Genomic DNA, 22,304 nt, shown 5'->3' with positions numbered 1-22,304 from the left:
AATGTAACTTTAAAAACACCTGAAAGTTTGTTTTTCAAATTCAAAAGTTGAATGAATGAATTAATTAGGTTAGCTTGTTTGTTTGTTGAATTTTTCCCTAATTGTTAATTAACCCAACTGTTTGTAGCTCCCCCTAGCACTAACAATGCTCCCGACACTAGGAGAGTAAGGACTTGTGTCACCTCTGATACATGCAAAGCCAGCCACCGCCTCTTTTCGAGCTGAAGCTTATGCAGCATCGGCGAACAGCCGACAGGCTCGAAGGAGGAAAGCTTCCTGTCCCCAGCTCCACTGCAACAGATGCCTCTGCTGGCCAACATTGGTTTAAAAGTGAGCAGGAGAGTGCTGGAGAGAGCATGGCCCATTATGCTCTCTCAGACTCTGGCCACTGATGGCAAAGCGGCATGGCTTGGATTCAAACTTGGATCCCCGGTCCATAGTGGTAGACAGCTGAGCTCTTTTTTGTCCTTATTTAACTACAGCATACACTGGTGGAATATCTAGGAGGGAAGACATTTTACAAGCTGAGTTGCATCCAATGACATACAGAACCACACTGGAATTCAGTGAGCTCTTTAGAACCACCCTTTCCTTTTGCTAATGTGTGGAAAGGCAGACTGCATGGCTAGGTTCTTGATTTTATACACCTGTAGCAATGGGACTGAATAAAACCAAATGTCCCAATACTGTCGTTCATATATCCTTTTGTCTGTAATGCTAATGTAATTAGATTTTAATACAGTTTAAAACCAATGTATTGGCAAAAATGTGTAAAAAATATTGGATATTGGCATCAGCAAACAAATCCAATATCGGTGCATCCCTACCAGAAATAGTGTTACTTTAAATTGAAAATGCTTATTCATAAAATATCATACAATATTATTCTCGAAATCAGAATCTGAAGCCCCTCCTCTTTGCAATTTAGCATTCTATAAATTTCCATCTCTACCTTCTGTTGTCAGGACTAAGTTTTCACATCTCACTACCACCCGTCATTTCTCTCAGTTCTATCAAGGGAGGGTCAGGCCTCAAAGTAGAAGCCTCCAGACCTCCAGCCCAAAGTTCCCTGTGTTCCCTGCCTCTTACAGTCTCCTCCCATAAAATCTGATGCTGATGGCATGGTCCAAACTTACACGGTAGTTCTATTCTCTGGTTCAGTTGAGTTAACTAGATGTTCCATCCTGCTGTTGCCTTTGCTTCAGGAGCTGCTGAGAAGAGCTCCAAGCATGGCGCTGAGGATCGCACTCAGAACATCATCATGGTCCTGAAGGACCGCATGAAGATCCGCGAGCGCAATAAACCAGAGATCTTTGAGCTGATACAGGAAGTGTTCGCCGTGGCCAAGGCAACCCATGGCACTCAGATGAAGCAGATCAAACAGAGTGTGCTTGATGGAACCTCCAAATGGTCAGCCAAGATCAGCATCACAGGTGAGCATTTCTGATTAAACCGCATATAATAGTGATATTGTCATAAAAGCCCATCTGTTGACGTACCCATAATCCTTTGGAATTAAATTACATTACAACATTAGCGGAGAAAAGCATGGCTCTCCATGCTCCAGACGCTCAATTTTTTTATTTTGCAGAATGACATGTAGCTGTTTATGTACTTCAAAATGATTACTGAACCTTCTAGCGATAAATGTGAAGGATTCTTTATTAAGCATGAGAAGCATTGTTATATTGAAATATGCACACCCAAGTAAATTCACTGAAAGCTTTAGTAATGGAAAGTGTTTGTGCTGTCTCCTTCAGTGGTGTGTGCCCAGGGTCTGCAGGCCAAGGATAAGACCGGCTCCAGTGACCCTTACGTGACTGTGCAGGTGGGAAAAACCAAGAAGAGGACAAAGACTATCTATGGGAATCTGAACCCTGTCTGGGAGGAAAATTTCCACTTGTGAGTGACACTGTAGAAGCCACACTTTCCACAGAATCTCTTCATTTTTCTTTTAATAAGTGAAATATGATTATTTATAATATTATATATTATCTGATGTTATAAAATGCATGTATAATTCACGAAAAAGCCCTTTGCTGTGAAGGGCATTTCTCAGAAGGAGTTAAAGTACATCTTGCTACTAGCTTTATAAGCTGGCAGCACAGAAAACCCCAGACTGAGTCGGAGTGTTTAGTTCACAATAAAACAGTGTAATCTAGATCTAATCTCGCAATCTAATGCTCTCTCTCTCCCTCTCTCTCTCTCCCCTCTCTGTCTCTCTCTCTCTCTCTCTCTCTCTCTCTCGGCAGTGAGTGCCATAACTCGTCAGATCGTATAAAGGTGCGAGTGTGGGATGAAGATGATGACATCAAATCTCGCGTGAAGCAGCGGTTCAAACGAGAATCTGACGACTTCCTGGGCCAAACCATTATTGAGGTCCGAACACTCAGTGGAGAGATGGACGTGTGGTACAACTTAGGTAAGCACTGTGGTGTGTGTGTGTGTAAGTGTATGGTGGCTTAGTTGCTTAGAACACTAGGTTATTTATGACAGGGTTGTGTGTTCAATAGCCAGGTTCGCTTAGCTGTTGCCATTGTTGGGCTCTTATGCAAGGCACTTGTGCAAGGCTGCCCACTGCTCACTGTATCACTGAGTATGTTTGCTCACTAGTGTGCACGGATAGGTTGAAGGTAGAGGCCAAATACCCAAATGTTGAATGTGGTTGTCTTTTGTGTGTGTGTGTGTGTGTGTGTGTATTTATGTAAGCAAGAGAGTGTTTAATTACATGTAGAGTAAAGATATCTCCCTCTCTCTCTCTCTCCATCTTTCTCCCTCTGTCTCTCGCTCTCTCTTTCTCCACGAAAAGACAAGCGCACAGACAAGTCGGCCGTATCTGGGGCCATCCGCATGCACATCAGTGTGGAGATTAAAGGAGAGGAGACTGTGGCTCCATACCACGTCCAGTATACCTGCCTGCATGAGGTCAGTTTAAAGTCAGCCAACAAGTTCCCACCTGACCCAGATGTAGTCAGTAAGCATTCACTGTAAAGAATGTTAATACTGAGCTTTTTCTGAGTTAACTCAACATAGTCAACTTAGTCAAAACTCACCTTTCTTACTTCTGCATCTCAGTTTGGTCAACAATTCATTAGTGAAGGAGCTGCTGCTGAAATTGATTAAATATTGAAAATATTAGAAGTGTAATCTGTAGCTTCTCCACCTCAGTTTCTTTACTGTTCATTCCCATCTGCATGTTAGAACTATGCCAGTCACATGGGATGAGGCCTTCCTACTCTCAGACTCCAGAACATGGAGATGTGGTGATGACGACAGCATTCAAACTCCTGATCTCCTGTCTCTTGATAAGCGGGCAGTTAGACAGTTGTGCCACTCTAGAACTGTGAAGCCTTGTACACTACTGTGTAAAAGAAAGAAGGGAACGGTAAATTTACTCAGAACTGTGTTTTATGTAGTGTAATTTCACAGCTCTAGGGTGCCTCTACAGTCTAACTGCTGCTCATCAAGTGTGAGGTGATCTAAGCAAGTCTTAGCACTCCATAGTCAAAAGCCTTCCAGTGTGGGGACATCATGTGATAGGGGTTCTAACCTGCAGATGGGAATATACAGTGTACAAATTGACAGGGAGGAGCCACAGACTAGACATCTAATTTAACACATTTAACCAATTTCAGCTGCAGCTCATTTACTAATGTTTTTAAGGATCAACTCAATATGTATTGTTGACCAAACTGAGATGAGGCACAGATTGTCTACATCGTCAATAATGTTCAACCCTATCACCCTAAATCTATCCCAATATTGATTGAGAGCTTCTTGAGGGTCTTATTGGCAATGTTGGTGTCTGCAGCACCTGTTCCACTACACCACTGAAGAACAGAATAGCGGTGTGGTGAAGATTCCCGACGCCAAAGGAGATGACGCCTGGAAGGTTTACTTTGAGGAGACGGCGCAGGAGATCGTTGACGAATTTGCCATGAGATATGGAGTTGAGTCCATCTACCAGGCTATGACGTGAGTCAGTGAGGAAGGAGGGAAGGGGGGTTGCAACATTTTTCTAGTCATACTACTGACATCTCTTGCAGCATGTAGAAGCCTGTCTTGGCTCATCAGAGTTGCCATTATGTTAAATTCATTAGTTGTATAATTTCCTCTCAGAATTGCAGTGTACACAGATAAATTAAGTTAGAGCTACTCTAATGGGGTCAAGGTACTTGCTTACAAGGAACAGTTTCAGCAAACTTAATAATAGCACACACAGAGCATAGCTTTGCGCATAAACACATTTATTCATTTATTTATAAGCCTTATTTTGACCTTATTTGGCAAAATATATAAATATTGAAAAGATCAGAAAGTTTTAAAGTATAAACCATGCATTAAGGCCTTGGACCAGAACCCGGGTTTTAATCCTGGTAGGTCACTGCCAAGCACAGTTTGATGATTTTACTGCTAAAACACTTCTGATTCAGTTTTTTTCACATTTGAGTATTGAGATTAGTTGAAGATAATTGTAAAGCTGTGCTGGACACCAGCACCCCTGGACTGGAGTTGGCGACCCCTGGTGTAGAGAACCCAAGTGCTGAAATTATGACTAAATGACTAAATTATGATGTATTGTCTGCATAGCAGTAGTGTCTCTATACAATACAGTGTACTGCAATACTAATATTTATTGCATACAAAAGCATACCTACACCGATCAGCCATAACATTAGTACCAGGTAAGGTGAAAACACTGACCATCCGTCAAGAGGTGGGAAATATGAGGCAGCAAGTGAACAGTCAGTTCTTAAAGGTGAAGGTGTTAAAAGCAGGGAAAATGGGCAAGCATAAGAATCTGAGCCACTTTGACAAGAACCAAAACATCAGGCAGTACATCAGTATGTACCATAACATGCTCATGGGCACCCAAGTCTCATTGATGCGATCCATGGAGAACCCGCATACAACCCTCAGCACTGAGCTGCAGTCTCATCTTGGTGCCAGATACCACATGCCTTAGTCTGAGCTGTTTTGGCAGAACGAGGGGGACTTACAGTATTAGGCAGGTGGTTATAATGTTATGGCTGATGGTTTGGGGATATATAAAGACTAATTCTATGAGTCTTGTCCATCTGCAGGCACTTTGCATGCTTATCATCCAAGTACATGTGCCCTGGTGTTCCAGCCGTCATGAGCACCCTCCTGGCCAACATCAATGCTTACTATGCTCACACCACCCAGTCCTCAAACAACGTGTCCGCCTCCGACCGTTTCGCCGCCTCCAACTTTGGGGTCTGTTATTCTTAAATTATTATATAATCATACAATTGTAGAACTTACAAACTTAAAAAAACAAAGCCTACACTTTGCTTTTTTTACTCTTCTAATACGATTAGCATAAATTTCACATACCCCACAACAGAACCCTGTGGGACTCCACAAAACAGTTACCAAAAAATTAATAATAGTTTGTGCATTTGGACTAATAACTGCAGAATAAATGTGTAAATGAACTAAACAGAACACTGACTATGGCAGTAAACGTTAATTGGATTGTATTTACATCTACATTAGATATATATACAATTCATGTACGTATATACATTATATACATATATAAAGTTTAATGTACATTTCTTATATTGGCATGTCCTGCAGAAAGAGAGGTTTGTGAAGCTGCTGGACCAACTGCACAACTCTCTGAGGATTGACCTCTCCATGTACAGGGTACTGACTCACTTTTGCTCTGACACTGTGCACTGATACTGAGGATGTGTAGATATACACTCTAGCTGTTATGGATGTCTTAACATCCATGTTTTTATTCATTTATTTATTTATTTTCAGAATAATTTCCCTGCCAGTAGCCCTGAGAGGCTGCAGGATCTGAAATCTACTGTGGATCTTCTCACCAGCATCACCTTCTTCAGGATGAAGGTTTGTGTTGGATGTGTTACATGAAAGCTAAAGCAAGGTGAAGCCCTTGTGCACCTGTCCATTTGTCTCTATTCCTTATTTTCTCTTTAATTATGAGCTCTCTCACAGATCTCACGGACGCTACTGTCATCTAACTGCCATACCTGTCCTGCAGTTTCATTGTTGTCCTGCATTTATGTAGAAATATTGCAGTGCTGTTGTAGGAGAACCTTTAGAAGCAAGGGGCATTCTTAACTTAGCATCTGTTCGTGTGTGTGTGTATCTGTGTAGGTCCAGGAGCTGCAGAGTCCTCCTCGTGCCAGTCAGGTGGTTAAAGATTGTGTGAAGGCGTGTCTGAACTCCACATATGAGTACATCTTCAACAACTGCCATGAGCTCTACAGCCGGGAATATCAGACCGATCCGGTAAGTGTGTGTGCGTGCGTGTGTGTATGAAAGTAAGGAGGGTATATGCACATGATACACAACTTTGTCAAAAGTATTGGGACACCTTCTCATTCACTTAATTTCTTCCAAAATCAAGCGTATTAACAGAGTATTTGTTTAAGTTACTGTCTCTACTGTCCAGGGAAGACTTTCTACAAGATTGTGGAGCATTGCTGTGAGGATTTGATTGCATTCAGCCACAAGAGCAATAGTGAGGTCAGAACGTTGGATAATCACCACTCCACCTCTTCACCAACTCCCCAAATCATCCTAGAAATATAGGATGGAGCACCATCCATCATTCCAGAGAATACAGTTCCACTGCTCCACAGTTCAATGCTTAATACCTCTCTAGCCCACGCCTGGCAGCAGAGCATCCGTGACCTTTCTGCACTATGCTCTGAGCTCAGCACTTGGCGACCCCGCTCTGTAACCTAACATGGTCTGACACTTAGTGGCTGTGAGAGTTGCTGTGGTATCTGAATGCGTTCACTGTTTAATAATACCACTCACAGCTGATGGTGGAATATCTTGGAGGGAAGAAATTTTACCAACTGATGACTAGGTGCAGTGGTGGCTCCTATTACAGAACCACCCTGGAGTTTAAGTGATATCTTTAGAACCACCTATTCCTTCACTAATGTGTTTAAAGGCCGACCGCTTGGGTAGGACTCAATAAACACCTGAATTCATTTATTAAGAGGTGTGTCCCAATACTTTTGGCCATATGGTGTTTTTGGTGCAGAAAAAAAGCAATAATGATAGTGGGGAGCTATTTGATGCAGGGAATAATCCCTGAATGTGTGAAACTATTGCAGTGCATCCAACAATAACGGCAGCATGGAGATTCTATTATATAATACTAATGATAGAAAAAACAGTAGCATAAAAAAGCTCAGATTCCACCTGTTGATACGTTTTACTATGGCTCACATCAATATGCACTCGTTACGTAACTGTGTAACTACTCTTACTTTGGATTTTGTCTCTGATTGTACCACCAACCAGACATTAGGTTTAATAAAAGTAGCAGTAATACCAGTAACAGTTGAAAGCTAAGCTATAGTAATATCTAAGAGTCTTATAAGGCAATTCGTACCTGACCTGACACATGGTTGTGCAGTTGTGAGTGTTGGGAATTTCATTAGATTGCACCAGAGCTGGATGGGCTTTTTGCTAATTCAGGGGTTTGCAGGTGTGGCATTCACAGTTTTGAGTTTCAGACACTCCAGGGCCACGCTGTTCTCCTCCCCTTCAGGGTACACAGCAGTTTTTCACTACTTTCATGCGGGTTGTCATGGTGATTCCACCGCAGGCGACTGTTTTGTTATTCAGCAGCTGAAGGCGGTGAACAGGCAGCACCTCTGATGGACATTCTGTTTTTTACAGATGATGAAATATTGATCACGGCGGAGGTGGCGTGGCAGTCATGAACAGAGAGAAAGAGCCGCAGTGTGGCATCTCTCTTCCTCTTCCTCTTCCTCTTCCTCTCTTCTCCTTTCATCTCTTCTCTTCTCGTCTTTTTTCCCTTATCGTCTCATTTCCTTCTCCTCTGTTCTTCTTTTTCACTCCTCTTCCTTTTCTCTTCTCTTCTCCTCTCTTCTCTTCTTTTCGCTTCTTTTCTTCTTCTCTCCTCTGTTCTCTTCTCCTCTTATCTCTCCTCTAACGTCTTCTCTTTCCTCTTTTCTCTTCATTCTCCTCTCTTCTCCTTTCTTCTCCTTTCTTCTCCTTTCTTCTCTTCTGTTCTCTTCTCTTATCACCAATCCTCTTGTCTTTTATTGTTTTTCTCTTCTCTTCTCTTCTTCTCTTCTCTTCTTTCTTATTTTCTTTTCTCTCCTCTTCTCTTTTTCTTTTCTTTCTTCTCTTCTCTTCTTTTCTCTGCTCTTCTTTTCTATTCTCTTTTCTTGTCCTCACTCCTCCTGTCTTCTATTTTTTCTCTTCTCCTTTCTTCTCTTTTTCTCTTCTTTTTTCTTTTGTTTTCTTTTCTTCCATTCTCCTATTGTCTCTTATGTTCTTTTTTTCCTTTTCTTGTCTTTTTCCTACTCTTCACATCTTCTCTCCACCAACCTCCATTACATACAGAGAGCCAAATATATGAAATAGCTTAATAAAACGATACCTGTGAAGGTTTTTAAATAATTGTTATTACCTTAGCTGTAACAGAGGCTTACCTTGTGTGTGTGTGTGTGTGTGTGTGTGTGTGTGTGTGTGTGTGTGTTTCCAGTCTAAGAGTGTCCCTCCTGAGGAGCAGGGCCCCAGCGTCAAAAACCTGGACTTCTGGTCCAAACTCATCACCCTGATTGTTTCCATTATAGAGGAGGACAAGAACTCCTACACACCTTGTCTTAACCAGTAAGTCCTGTTGTGTAATCACCCTTTCATGTGATTGATTTTAGTCCTCTTGTGTTTCTCAGTAAACCCTTGAAATTGGGCTTGAAATTGGCTCTTAGCTCTGGTCTGAGATTAGACACATGCAGTGGCTTCTGAGAAAGTATAAAGATACTACACTACTACCCATAGCCGCTTTGTATATAGGTTCCCACAGGAGCTGAATGTGGGGAAGATCAGTGCAGAGGTCATGTGGAACATGTTTGCCCAAGACATGAAGTATGCCATGGAAGGTGAGGACCATCATACACTACAGTCATAGACTACAGTACTCACACACAGAGGATGACCAACATAAATTGTGCAAAAAAAGATGAGCTACAGTCTCTAACTGTACACCTACAAACTATACACCAACCAGGTAGGTGTTTCTAAAAAAAAAGGCCACTAGGAGCACACCTAGTGTAAAACCCCCTGTGCCTGATACAGTCCCAGAGTAACAAGAGCAGAACATCAGCTGCAGATGATCTTATTTAAACCCCAGACATTTGGTCTAATTTGCACTTGATGGTTGAAGTGAGTGGTGGAGATCACAATGGCCAGATCCAAGAGCTCTCTGAGGCCTTCCACTTTCATGGGGTGTCCTATTTTGTTCACAGGACTTTATGGGGTCAGGAGTGGTCCAGTTATAGTCCCTTTCCGTTGATAGAGGGTGGCTGACAAACTGTGAAGTAACAGATGGGCTAAAGCCTGTAGTATAATGGCTAGGAAGGGCCAATGTATGTTGTTTTGTGAGGTTTGTTGGAGATTTGGTGAGATGTAACTAACTGCCGTAACAGAGCCCATGTCTCATTTTGATAGACTTGTGAAATATGCAAGACATTAATGGTATTTTACAGCAGAATGGGTTCTCTGCCTTCTACTCAAGCTGATAGAGATGCATTTCAGAGCATCCTGCTGTCTGACTGAGCTCTCCATCTGTGCTATCTCTGTTTATCTCTGCACTTTTCCTGAGCATGTCTCTGCTCTAAGCGCAAAAGTCCTGATGGACTGATGTTTTCTGTGGTCTGTTTTAGAGCACGAGAAGAACCGGCTGTGTAAAAGCGCAGATTACATGAACCTTCACTTCAAAGTCAAGTGGCTGTATAACGAGTACTGCAAGGAGCTGCCCTGCTTCAAAGATCGTGTGCCGGAATATCCTACGTGAGTGCTGTCAGATCCTGAACTACTGGGGTACTGTACATCCTACTGAAGTCCTGAGGGTGGTACCCTAGGAAAGAATAGAGTGCCCTAGGAAAGAGATACATCCAGCAGACAGCAGATGCCAGATTAATGTTACAAAGACATACAATTTGAGCTAAAAGTGAAAATTGAGTTGAAGTCAACGTTGTTCAGACGTTGATCTTTGTTTGGAAATGTTCATAAGTCACCTGTTCATAAACGGCAACATTGGGTTGGCATTAAGCTTCAGTGTTGGCCAGATGTTGAATTTTGATTACTTAACACTATGACTTTAAACCAACAGCATATCAAAATCTGACAACGTTCACATCAGCAGACGTTGGGTTTTGGTTACCATATCCCACAACTAAATGTTAGTTGTGCGTCAGTATGACACTGACAGGCAACATTTGAAAAATGTTGGATTGTTAATTAGTTTACATCAGTTTTCTAACAATAAAATATTAGCGTCTGCTGTCGCCGCTATTCTGTGTCAAATTGGCAAAAAAACGTGACACAGTAAAGAAGACGAATGAATATAATAACTAATAATGTTGTATCATCGATACAGTTTCATATTAATTCACAATTAAATGTCCCTTTGTCTCTCATAGGTGGTTTGAGCCATTTGTTATTCTCTGGTTGGATGAAAATGAAGAAGTATCTAAAGACTTTTTACATGGTGCCCTGGCGAGGGATGCAAAGGATGGGGTATATATCTCAAATATCTGTTTATGTAACTGTTTATGATATCAAATATTTTTAAAAGAATTTCGTCTGATTGATCCAGGCTGTTTTATCACTGCTGTAAGGTCATTCTACTCAGCACAGTTTTTGTTATTTTCACTCATTCTATCATGGTGTACCAGGTTGATATCCAATAATTTCACTAGGTACTGTACTTTTTATGACTGTGTATGACAAATATATATAAAAAAAACATCTCTGTCCCTCTCCATAGTTCCAGCAAACATCAGAACATGCTCTGTTCTCCTGCTCCGTGGTGGATGTTTTCTCTCAGCTCAATCAGAGCTTTGAGATTATCCGGAAGTTGGAGTGCCCTGACCCCCAGATTGTCGGAAGTTACATGAAGAGATTTGCAAAGGTGCTGTTTAATGCGTCGTCATACAGCAGTGTCCTTACAGCTTTGAAATAGTTGTCTGAACTCAGTTGTTCAGAATTCTGCTGGACTGCAGTTAGATTAGGACAGAACTGTGTCAGTCTCCAGCAGATTAGGACAGAAATCTGTTAGCCTACAGTCTGAATAGGACAGATTTATGTGAGTCTACAGTCAGATAAGGAAGCAACTTTGTCAGTAAACAGTCAGATTGGGACAGAATTCTGTCAGTCTACATTTAAATTAAATTAATAGAGGTTTGTCAATCTACAGTCAAATTAGGACAGAAGTTTGTCAGTCTACAATATGATTAGGGCAGAGTTTTGTCAATCAGATTAGGACAGAAGACAGGTTAAGACAAAATTCTGTCAGTCTAACATCCAGATTAAGACAGAACTTTGTCAGTATGTAGTTAGATTTACACTGAATTTTGTCAGGCTACAGTCTGATTCGGACAGATGTTTATCATTCCATGGTTAGATTTACTAATTTTGTCAGATTAGTACAGAGTTTTGTCAATCAGATTAGGACAGAGTTTTGTCAGTCTGAAGTTAGATTAGAACAGTCTACAATCTGATTAGGACAGATGTTTGATACAGTCCTTTAATTATACAATTTTGCCAGTCTATAATGCACCCTATCTGTCTGTTTCCCAGCTTTCCTTAGAAAACCATGTACAGTGTGTTTACTGCAGAACTGTAGTTGACACTATTTTTACTAACTTTACACTGAATATGTCTCCTTTCTCTCTCCTTTTTCAGACTATTGGAACTGTACTTCTGTCTTATGCTGACATCATTGCCAAGGACTTCCCCAACCACTGTAATAAGGAGAAAGTGGTATGTATGTGTGTGTGAGGTTTTTACATTAATGTGTGCTTGTGTGCTTAGTATAGCACTGAGGAAATGTCCTTAGGCTGTTACTTTGATCAGTCTGGAAAAGGTATCAGTGTGTTTAATTGAATGGGTATGGAGTAATTAGCTGAATGCAATCTGCACAGCCTGAGAGGAATTGGCCCCAGTAGAGAGACACACATGCACACACACACACACACATTCTGTTCAGCTCACATAGCTAAGTGAATCTCTAATTGACTCCTAACCCTCTGTGGTATATAGGCTGCTGGGAATATGGTTTGTCAGTGTGTGTGTGTGTGTGTGTATTTATGTACTGTGAGCCATGTTAGCATGGCACCACATGAATTTGAGACTTACTGTGTGTCTTAGCATGTCAGTGTGTCTGTGTGTGTGTCTGAATTTTGTTTCAATTTGAGTGATTTTAATCATTAACATCCTCTGTTTTTGCTCTTGATTAGCCTTGCATCATCATTAATAACATCCAGCAGCTGAGGGTGCAGTTGGAGAAGATGTTTGAAGCTATGGGAGGCAAAGATGTGAGTACATGTCTAGCACCGTACCCATCATATAGGATTCCAAAACATCATATAGTTGTCATATAGCAGCTGGCTTTCATATTGAGTTCACAATTCTCATATAGACCTTATATGTGATTCCCGGTCTTCACCCACTCCCTGTCTACTCAGAAATCAGAATTTTGCTGGACTTTATAAAATAACAGTGGATTGACACTGTAAAAAGGCAGATCTGCTTAGTTTATACACTCCATGTGTTCTTGTATTCATGGATCATTATGTTGGTAGAGCCTCTTCTAACCCTTTTTGGTAATAGTTTACTTGGATGGTCCATTCTATATGCGTTCTGGATGGAAGTTAAATGTAAATGTAACCCTACACCTTACCCTATCGCCAACCCTTTTAGGGTTAAGTTTTAGTGTTGATTTAAGGGTACGTTTAAGATTAGGGTTAGGTGTAGAGTTACATTCGATAGACAATCTTTTGTTGTTCAGTTGTTCAGTAGTTCAGTTGAATTTATTAGATATTCAGAAATGTCAGGTGAGCATCTACTAAGCATATATAATGGACCATACACCATGCACTGAAACATTTAAATGTCCTCTTAATACCCTGAAAGAAAATAATACAGTAACTGATCACAGGGCATTTTTTTGAGTTAACATGGTTTTGTCACAAGTTCTCCTAACCTACGTCAATAAATTGGATTGGGTTGAGCCTCAAAAACATTAGTTAATAAGTAGAAGCAGAGGTACTGAATTCAGACTTCCCTGTAGGGTTTATAAGGTTGTCCTCCCCCAAGGGTCTCTTGGCTAAGCCTTTGGGACAGCAGCCCACTCGGTGAGGTGGTGGTACGGGCTGGCTGCAGGCTTAAGTCTCCTGAGAGACTGTTGTTTCATTTGAAGGGTAAAACTCCCCCTATTGCATCTCATTATCCCTCTCCAGATGAGCGCAAATCCTCTGCCCTTCCATCCAGCCACGAGGTGGCAGGGCCTATCCACAATTGTGGTGCTGAATTTTGACAAGACCTCAGCATCTTGGACAGTGTGTAGTTGGTGTGGTGCGGGCAGCGGTGGCCATCCCACCACATTATATCTTGGGGGAGTCCTTTCTATTCTCAGACTTCTGACCAGGCCTGGCTGTGGTGTTGATGGGATTCAAACTAATGATCCCCTGTCTTTTGACAAGCAGGCAGTATGACAGTTGCACCACCCTAGAGCTGTGAAAAAATGTATAGTCTGTGTTTTTACAGCTCTAGGGTGGCACAACAGTCTAACTGCTGATCATCAGGTGTAAGGAGATCATAAGTTCAAATCCCAGAAAGGACTTAGCATTGCATTGTCAAAAGCCTCCTTGTCTGGAGACATTATGTAATAGGGGGAGTACTAACCTGCAGATGGAAAGTTTGAGATTAAGAGGGAGGAGCCACAGATTAAACATCTTACACAACATTGAATCAGTTTCAGCTGGAGCTGATTTACTGATCAATCTGTACTGTTAAGCAAAAAAAAAGTGAGCTAACATAACTTTAGTTTAGTCTAAAGTTCTCCTAAGTCAAAAAAATGCCTTCGTTTGAGAGGTTTTTTTTCCTACAGAAGGTTCAGTTCAGGGCTTCACTGGGGCTGTTGGACTAGGAACTGCCTCCTGTTGTACTAGGTGCTGATTTACCTTTGGTGTTTTTCTCTGGAAAATACTCCATAGCTCCAGCCCCCCGTTGTGCACTTAAATCTTTCTGTCAATTACCAATCTCTCTTTTCCTCTCATCCATCCATCCTGGCCTCTTTCCTTAGTCACCCTACAGTAAAACTCCCACTCAGTCTGTCTCTTCCAAAACCTCTTAGTCATCCCTCCTCCGCAGCAAAGCCTCTGGTCCACCTGTTATCCAGTGACACTTGGCGCATAGTAATTACTGCATGACACACCATTTACTGCCATCAGGCCCTTTTACCGGATAACACATTAATTTCACAGCATATCAAAACATTTTCGAAATATCGCACCATTTATGACTGATATCATAATCGTCTCCTGACAGGTCGTTCTCTGCATATTTCAAGCCTTTACTGACTAATGTGGAGTAATCTGGAAGTAACTGATATCATGAATATACACTATGTGTCCAATGTCTAATGAAGACAGTCAGCTCCTTTACGTTGCACCCAATTGCTGACGCAGATATGCACACACACACACACACACACACACACACACACTGTACACTGTACAGAAGTACTGCCAATAGAACAGGACCTATTGGCACCATGTCCACCATGGTCAAAGCCCTCCAGCACTGAGATGTGGAGCAGTGGAACTGTGTGGCTGAGTGTAATCAAATCCTCACAACAATGCTCCAAAACACTCCAGAAAGCCTTCACTGTACAGTAGAGACAGTTACTCCAAGAAAAGTAGGATCAACTATTTTTAATACCCTTGATTTCGGAAGAAACAATGAATAAACAGGTGTCCCAATACTTTTGTCCATATAGTGTAAATTGGGCAATTACTTATTCATTAGCCGGCAACATCTGTAATTACACTCCCTGGCAAACTGACCGTCACTGCTCATAATTCCTAGACAGTCAGCATATCCTGAGCATTGATTACATTGACAGGATTCTACGACTGATCATGCTGAGGAGGTTTACTGACTGCTGGTAGCTGTAGCTCCTGAGAAGTGATGATGCCCTGCATTTCAGTGCTGTTGAGTAGTCCTTCTGCACTGTGATGTCATCTCTGTATATTCTTTTTCACAGCTAAATGTGGAGGCCAGTGACTTCCTGAAGGAACTTCAAGTCAAACTCAATAACGTGATGGACGACCTCAGCAGAATCTTTGCAGTCAGGTGGGTTCTGCTGAAAGGTACACTTATGGTTCATTATTTTCCATATTTAGATGTAAAGAACCTCATTGACTTATCAGCTTGTGTCCTAGACCTCACATTCAGTGCTAGTTTACTGTAAGACAGTGTTCCGTACTGTAAGTGACTGTATATGTGTGTGTGTCTGTTTGTGCCATAGTTTCCAGCCCCATATTGAGGTGAGCATAAGGCAGATGGGTGACATCCTGAGTCAGGTGAAGGGAGCCAACGTTCCTGCTAATGGGAACGGCAACCTTGCTCAAGACGCAGACAACGTGCTTCAGCCCATCATGGACTTCCTCGACAGCAAGTGAGAGATGATTTCGCACAGAACACACAGATATTAATAATCTGGATACATGCTTTAAAGCCCCTGCAAACCTAAATCTGGGTTTTCTCTCTAATGAAGTTCATCTGGCTCCTCAGGGCCCCCAGTGTTATTGAAATGTCTAACCAATGTCTGCTGTATTTCACCAGTACTGCTCTCTTCTACATGTGGTCCTAAAAGTTGGTTAAGTGGTTTATGTGAGCATACCTCTGACCAATCACAAGGCTCACATGGCTCTGCCGTTCCATCCAATACATTTGGGATGAGCTAGATAGATGGGGGTAAGGTGGAGTGGTGATCATCCAACATCCTGACCTCACTAATGCTCTTGTTGCTGAATGCAATCAAATCCTTACAGCAATGCTCCAAAATCTAGTAGAAAGCCCTCCTCAACAGTAGAGAGTTACTCTTTTATAATACTACTTTTGTCTATATATATCATTACTATTACTATATATATCATAATCATTATTACAGTATAGAATATATTTCACATCCTCCCTCTCTCTCTCTCTCCCTTTCTCTCAGTCTGACTTTGTTTGCTAAGATCTGTGAGAAGACCGTTCTGAAGCGGGTCCTTAAAGAGCTGTGGAAGCTGGTCATGAACACCATGGAGAAAACCATTGTTCTTCCCCAACTTACAGACCAAACGGTGAGAGCTCCCAACACACACATGCTTTGTTTTTATAATATTAAAAGATGTTTGTGTTTGATAAAGAATTATCTGGGGATGTAGATCAACACAGTCAGCAGAGCCTGCATCACACACATGAAGACCCTCCATGCTGCCATAGCAATAGTGACCCTGAAAGGCCAGTTTAGCCACTGCAATTTAGGCCAAGACTAGGCCTAATTCATGTCCAGCAAACTGACCCTGTTTGTCCACCAGCGAGCTGACCGATCAAATTCCACCATTACAAGATCTGGAACACATCTGATCCGGTGGGCAGAGAGAGGCTGGATAAGAGCTCTCAGTGCCTCCTGTCTTTAAGCACTACAAGAAGAGATGGGCTGCTGATCTAATGCAGTCTAGAATTAATGTTGGGTCAAGCTTTGTGGGTGAGGAGAGAATAGACTGTGTGTGTGTGTGAGAGAGAGAGAGAGAGAAAGAGAAAGAGCGAGAGGGTTTTGGAGACAGAGTGAGGGTGGAGAGTTCTCTTTGAGTCCGGTTCCGTTCCTCTGCTCCGTGCTCTTAGTATTTTGATTGTGTGTCTCAACCACATCCTCTGTCTGTTTTTAGGGCACCCAGCTCATCTTCAATGCTGCTAAAGAGTTGGGTCAGCTCTCAAAACTAAAGGTAACAATGCTAGCTGGTCTCATATTTGACTAAAACTTTACAAGAGAAAGAGAAAACTTCTTAATGTCCAACGGAAGTTGCTGGCACTGTGGTCAGAGGATCACTAGTTCGAATCCCAGGTCATGCTGCTTGCCATCAGCATGAGCACCGCCTACCCCAGTCACTCCTAGTGTGATGTTGGTCAGCACAGGCATCTGTTAGTTGCCGTGTCAGAGCTGGGAAGCCAAGCTTTCTTCCGAGTGCACTGGCTACCTATTGACCCTATTTGAAAAGAGGCGGTGGCTTTCTCATATGTTGGAGGAGGTTCATCCTCTTAGTGGTATTGCTAGTGATCGGGGGAGTTGAATGGGGATTGGTAATAGGCCTTCCAAATAGGAAGGAAATTAGATAAAATTTGAGTGAATGAATGAATAAATAAATAAATAAATAAATAAATAAAAAGTATCATCATATTAAATGTCTCACTTATTGCCAACCCCTAAGCCTAAGGGGTATCAATTTCAATTTCATAATTTGATTCACTGCAGTTAAGATTATTATTTTAGTGTGATTCACTATTAATTTGTTAAGATGAAGTGGGCATGATAAGGGGACCTGTTTATCCATTAGTGGAATATATAAACAGTAAAAACAATATGCACAATCCTTTGGATTTTTACATGTTAAAATATACTGAAAATATTTTATTAAGGCCAAAAAGTAGATATCTTTGTTCACAACACAACATTCAGATCCTCATTTTACCCTAATTATTAATATTTATTGACAATTAGTGTGGACCACCATATTGACCTGTTTACTCTTAATCTTTAGGAGCACATGGTGCGAGAGGAGGCCAAGGCACTCACCCCTAAACAGTGTGCAGTCATCGAACTGGCACTGGACACCATAAAGGTGATTACACACCCACCCATACACACACACGTCCATTCATTCCAACTTCACTGTACTGTATAACTGTCATGTTCCAGTGCTCCTGGTGTAGAGAAGGTAAAGTGTTGGGCATTGAACACACAACCCTGTTATCAATACCTCAGCATCCTAATAACTACCCTCTAATAACATCACTGACAACAATAATTCCATCTGCTCTTAAATAACATTGAGAACATGCTCGAATGATCATTTAGTGAATCCATTCTGAGATAAGGTCCTGAAGGTGTGTGTCTGTCTGTGTCTGTGTGTTTGTGTGTGTGTGTGTGTGTGTGTGTATGTATGTAATTAACAGCAATACTTCCATGCTGGCGGGGTGGGTCTGAAGAAGACATTTTTGGAGAAAAGCCCAGATCTGCAGTCACTGCGCTACGCTCTCTCACTCTACACCCAGGCCACGGACAAACTCATCAGGAAATTCATCCAGTCGCAGCACACTCAGGGTACACACACACACTCACACACAAAACACAGAGTACTCACAACACACCTCTATCTAGGTCTATCTTTCCTATCTTGTTCTCTTTCTTTCACTCTAGCTCTCTTTCCCTATCTCTCTCTCTCTCTCTCTCTCTCTCTCTTCTCTTCTCTCTCTCTCTCTACTCCTCTGTGGGGTGTCGTTTAATTTGCTGTCTACTGTTTGTCTGCATGTCGGCTAATGTATCTCTCTTAGTCTTTATAATTCTTATTCTCTCAACGTCTCTCTCTCTCTCTCTCTCTCTCTCTCTCTCTGGCACTCTCTACATATCTCTGCCAGTCCACGGAGGCAAAGGGGTGAGGTTTACCCCCAGTGAGGATGTGAACCCAGAGAAGGGTATGTTTCTGAAAGGGCTCTGGGCACAAAGGGCAGCTCCCTGCATGGGCATGACTGGCTGTGCTTAAACAAAGAGCTCATTCACATTCATGAATGCAAACGAGACGCTTGCATATTCACGTATGTGCATTAGATAATTATGCTAATCGTGCCTAACTCAGTGGTCTGCCTCCCACCAGCCCAGCTGCTGCAGCGGAGGTGCCAAGCACACAGGACAGAGGGCAGGACTGAGCACATGTTCCACCACAGTGTAGCGTTAGGATACCAACTCTGCTCATCTGTGAGGGTGAAAATCTCTGACCTCACAGCTGATGTGGTTTGATTGGCTGGTTTTGATGTTTAGAATGAAATAAAAGAGATTTCTTGCTGACTTGCTGACACAAATGTGCAAATGCACACCTGCAGCTTGTGTAGTCCTTTGAATAGAATATGACTCTCTGGAGCAAGTTAACCTATTGGCACCATGCCAAATGCCAGGCATGGGCTAGAGGGGTATAAAGTCCCCCGCATTGAGCTGTGGAGTAGTGGAACTGTGTTCTCTGGAATGATGGTGGAATGATCATCCAACATCCTGACCTCACTAACGTTCTTGTCACTGGATGCAATCAAATCCTTACAGCAGTGCTATTGCATCTAGTAGAAAACCTTCCCTGGACAGTAGAGAAAGTCACTCCAACAAAAGCAGGATCATTTTAATGTCCTTGATTTCAAAAGAAACAATCAATGAGCAGGTGTCCCAATACTTTTGTCCATATAGTGTATGATGGGACCTGGGCTGCAGAAATGCCCGTTTTAAGGATTGTGTGTGTGTGTGTGTGTGTGTGTGTGTGTTCTCTGCAAGTGTTGAGTACTTGTGTCAGTGTTTTACTGCTGTGCTTTTATTTAGTGGATTAGTTGGTAGCAATTATCTAAATCATTAGAGCAGTTTAATCAGCAGATGGACTTTTGGGTAAAAGTCTCGGTTTTGCTGCCAGATGCAGTTTTGTTCATCAGGAGAGAAGGAAAGTGCTGTTTTTACTTGAGGGAAGGAAAAGAATTCCCCAGAACCGTGTAAAACATCCTCTTCAGCAACCAAGAAAATGGCAGGGCTTTTGAAAAAACGCACAGAGGTCATTAGCACAGCACCATCTGGTGGACAGCAACAATAGATGACCACTTTTTTTTTTTTTAAAGAACATCAGGAGGTTTTTAGATTGAGAACTTTGGGTTCTAGCGGATGTTTTTAATCAAGGGATAGGTGTGGATGAATCACTGTGCAGAAGCCGTAGAGCAAAGCAGACGTCTTCAGATATACACTCCTAAAAATAAAGGTCTTTCAGATGGTTCTTTGAGCCATGCCGTAGAGCAGAGGTCCTCATATATTGAGGTTTTCAATGTCTGGACCTTGAATCCACTTTCCAGTCCTGGATTCTGTTTTCACTGGAAGTTAAGGGAAACGTCAATGTCAATGATTGACCATGTAGAGCCACACCTACCAGGGATTAAAAAGTCCAGGACTGCAAACTGGATTCAGTCTCGATTAGAAGATCTCAACAAACAAAAAACAAAATTTAGTTTCATAAAGAACCATGTATGTAATACATACACTATATGGACAAAAGTATTGGGACACCCATTTATTTATTGTTTCTTCTGAAATCAAGGGCATTAAACAAAGTTCATCCAGATTTTGTTGGAGTAACTGTCTCTACTGTCCAAAGAAGACTAGATTTCTAGTAGACTTTGGAGGAGCACTGCTGTGACGATTTGATTATTAGTGAGGCCAGGATGTTGGATGATCGCCACCCCACCTCATCCCCAACTTTACTACTCATCCCAAAAGTATTGGACTGAGCATCATCCATTATTCCAGAGAGCACAGTTTTACTACTCCACAGCTCAATGCTTGGGGGCTTTATACCCCTTTATCCCACACCCGGCATTAGGCATGATGCTATTGGCAGTACTTCTCTACAGGGACTAGACAAGCTGTGTGCATGCATTTGCACATCTGTGTCAGCAATAGTTGCAACTTAGCTGATAGAGACTGTAACCTTTGTCTATGAATGAGCCAACATGTTGCCATTATGCCTAAAGAAAATAGCATCTGATGATCTGGTCCAGAGTTTTGAGCCTGGAAAAGCTCAGATCCTGAACTTCACATGTTCTGTCACCATTACTGCATTGCTGACGATTCTGGTCATGTGAAAAACAGTAGGACACCCCATGAAAATCTTTGAAATCAGCTGTGGGACGAGAGCTATCAGTATGTTTTCCACTTGTGAGGGATTTAGTGGACAGTGGAACACCTGTTTTTTTTTATTGTTCTGAGATCTTTTTAAACCAAAGAGCTCCTCTGCATCCACAACCTTCTTTCTGAAGGCCTTAGAGAGCTCTTTGGATCTGTCCATGGTGATCCTCACCTTTCACTTCAGCAGTCAAGTGCAAATTAGACTAAATGTCTGTGGTTTAAATAAGACAGGCTCCTTCAGAATCCTCTCTAACCATGTTCTAATCATCTGCAGCTGATGTGCTGCACCTGATTCTCATTTTATACATTTGAAGTAGTAGTAAATGTGTCCTAGAATTTTCCTTTCTCCTTCCTATTAATTATGTTTTACAAGTAAGCAAATACAGAATAAATGTCCATATGTTTAAATATGTTAAAAAGCAATGTTTAAGTTTAATGGGGTGTCCTAATTGTTTCATGTGACTGTAGATGGCATGAAGGTTGGGATGGTTCTTTTCTCATTTCTGTCTCAGTGTCTGAATGCAAATGAGAGCTTAAGGAATCACACCAGCTTGTGCTTGGATTGCATGTTGGGGGAAGAATTGTCAAATATGACACCAAACTGCATTAAAAACAAAAGAAAAATATACATACAAAGTTCTAACATTTAGAGCACATGCAAGTCTGATTCTGATGATTTCACAGTCAGAGACTAAACCCTACCTTTATTTTATATTTCAGCCTCAAGTGTGGACGATCCTGTGGGCGAGGTGTCCACAACTGTGGAGATCCTTAATGACCCCAATGGAGGAGGACACAAAATCAATGTTAAAGGTTTAAATCTCCTCATCTGTTTGCCACTTTAGTCACCTCTCCAACACTCTAACACTATTCACATCATCTGAGGCTGTTTTGGTTGATGGTTTGTTCATTCCTTCAATTCTGTTTGGTGATCAGTGGTGGCAGCCAACGACCTACGCTGGCAGACCCAGGGCATATTCCGCCCATTTGTGGAAGTGTACATCATTGGACCTCACCTCAGCGACAAAAAGAGGAAGTTTGCCACCAAGTCTAAAAACAACAGTTGGTCCCCTAAATTTGTCGAGTCCGTCCAATTGTAAGTGTGTCCTCATCTACACAGAATTCCATAGTTTTGAATTGTTAGGCCACATAATTGCCTAATTGTCCATATAATTGTCCCTTTGTCCAAATGTAGTCAGTCAGAGGCTAACAATTGTAAGTTTATAAAAGGGGACAGAAATATTGACTTCAAGCTGGCTGCTGTTTCAGATTTGCAAAAGACTATTGAGACTAAGTGTGTGTTTATACTTCTTGTTCAGTTCCCTTGGTCCAGGCCAAAGCAGAAAATTATAGTCAAATCAGGTTTAGGTATATCGCACTTTTAACAATAGGTGTTGTGACAAAGCAGCTACAGAGATCAGGGTGACCATGGCAAAGAAAAAATGGGTTCCTTGAGGGAACCCATCCTCCTCTGGTCAACACCAGATGGCAAAACAAA

At 41.8% G+C, this 22,304-nt stretch overlaps 1 protein-coding gene across 1 annotated transcript in view; it reads left to right on the top strand.

The window, feature by feature from the left end:
- The window catches only part of LOC140545526 (protein unc-13 homolog A-like), a 71,601-nt gene that overhangs the window by 41,265 nt on the left and 8,032 nt on the right, over nt 1-22,304 (top strand). The window contains exons 17-41 of the mRNA XM_072668309.1: nt 1,206-1,433; nt 1,761-1,902; nt 2,253-2,422; nt 2,810-2,925; nt 3,812-3,975; nt 5,085-5,238; nt 5,605-5,673; nt 5,794-5,883; nt 6,154-6,288; nt 8,534-8,661; nt 8,845-8,930; nt 9,714-9,840; nt 10,473-10,569; nt 10,820-10,963; nt 11,737-11,814; nt 12,291-12,368; nt 15,101-15,189; nt 15,365-15,514; nt 16,061-16,184; nt 16,773-16,829; nt 17,643-17,723; nt 18,058-18,205; nt 18,520-18,576; nt 21,527-21,619; nt 21,743-21,902. Coding sequence (XP_072524410.1) covers nt 1,206-1,433; nt 1,761-1,902; nt 2,253-2,422; nt 2,810-2,925; nt 3,812-3,975; nt 5,085-5,238; nt 5,605-5,673; nt 5,794-5,883; nt 6,154-6,288; nt 8,534-8,661; nt 8,845-8,930; nt 9,714-9,840; nt 10,473-10,569; nt 10,820-10,963; nt 11,737-11,814; nt 12,291-12,368; nt 15,101-15,189; nt 15,365-15,514; nt 16,061-16,184; nt 16,773-16,829; nt 17,643-17,723; nt 18,058-18,205; nt 18,520-18,576; nt 21,527-21,619; nt 21,743-21,902 — 2,965 coding nt within the window. The remainder of the gene's footprint in view (nt 1-1,205; nt 1,434-1,760; nt 1,903-2,252; nt 2,423-2,809; nt 2,926-3,811; nt 3,976-5,084; nt 5,239-5,604; nt 5,674-5,793; nt 5,884-6,153; nt 6,289-8,533; nt 8,662-8,844; nt 8,931-9,713; nt 9,841-10,472; nt 10,570-10,819; nt 10,964-11,736; nt 11,815-12,290; nt 12,369-15,100; nt 15,190-15,364; nt 15,515-16,060; nt 16,185-16,772; nt 16,830-17,642; nt 17,724-18,057; nt 18,206-18,519; nt 18,577-21,526; nt 21,620-21,742; nt 21,903-22,304) is intronic.

Source organism: Salminus brasiliensis, chromosome 23 (genome assembly GCF_030463535.1).
Source record: "Salminus brasiliensis chromosome 23, fSalBra1.hap2, whole genome shotgun sequence".
Lineage (NCBI taxonomy): Eukaryota > Metazoa > Chordata > Actinopteri > Characiformes > Bryconidae > Salminus > Salminus brasiliensis.
The sequence above is the reverse complement of the archived record's forward strand: the minus strand, read 5'-3'. Positions and strand labels throughout refer to the sequence as shown.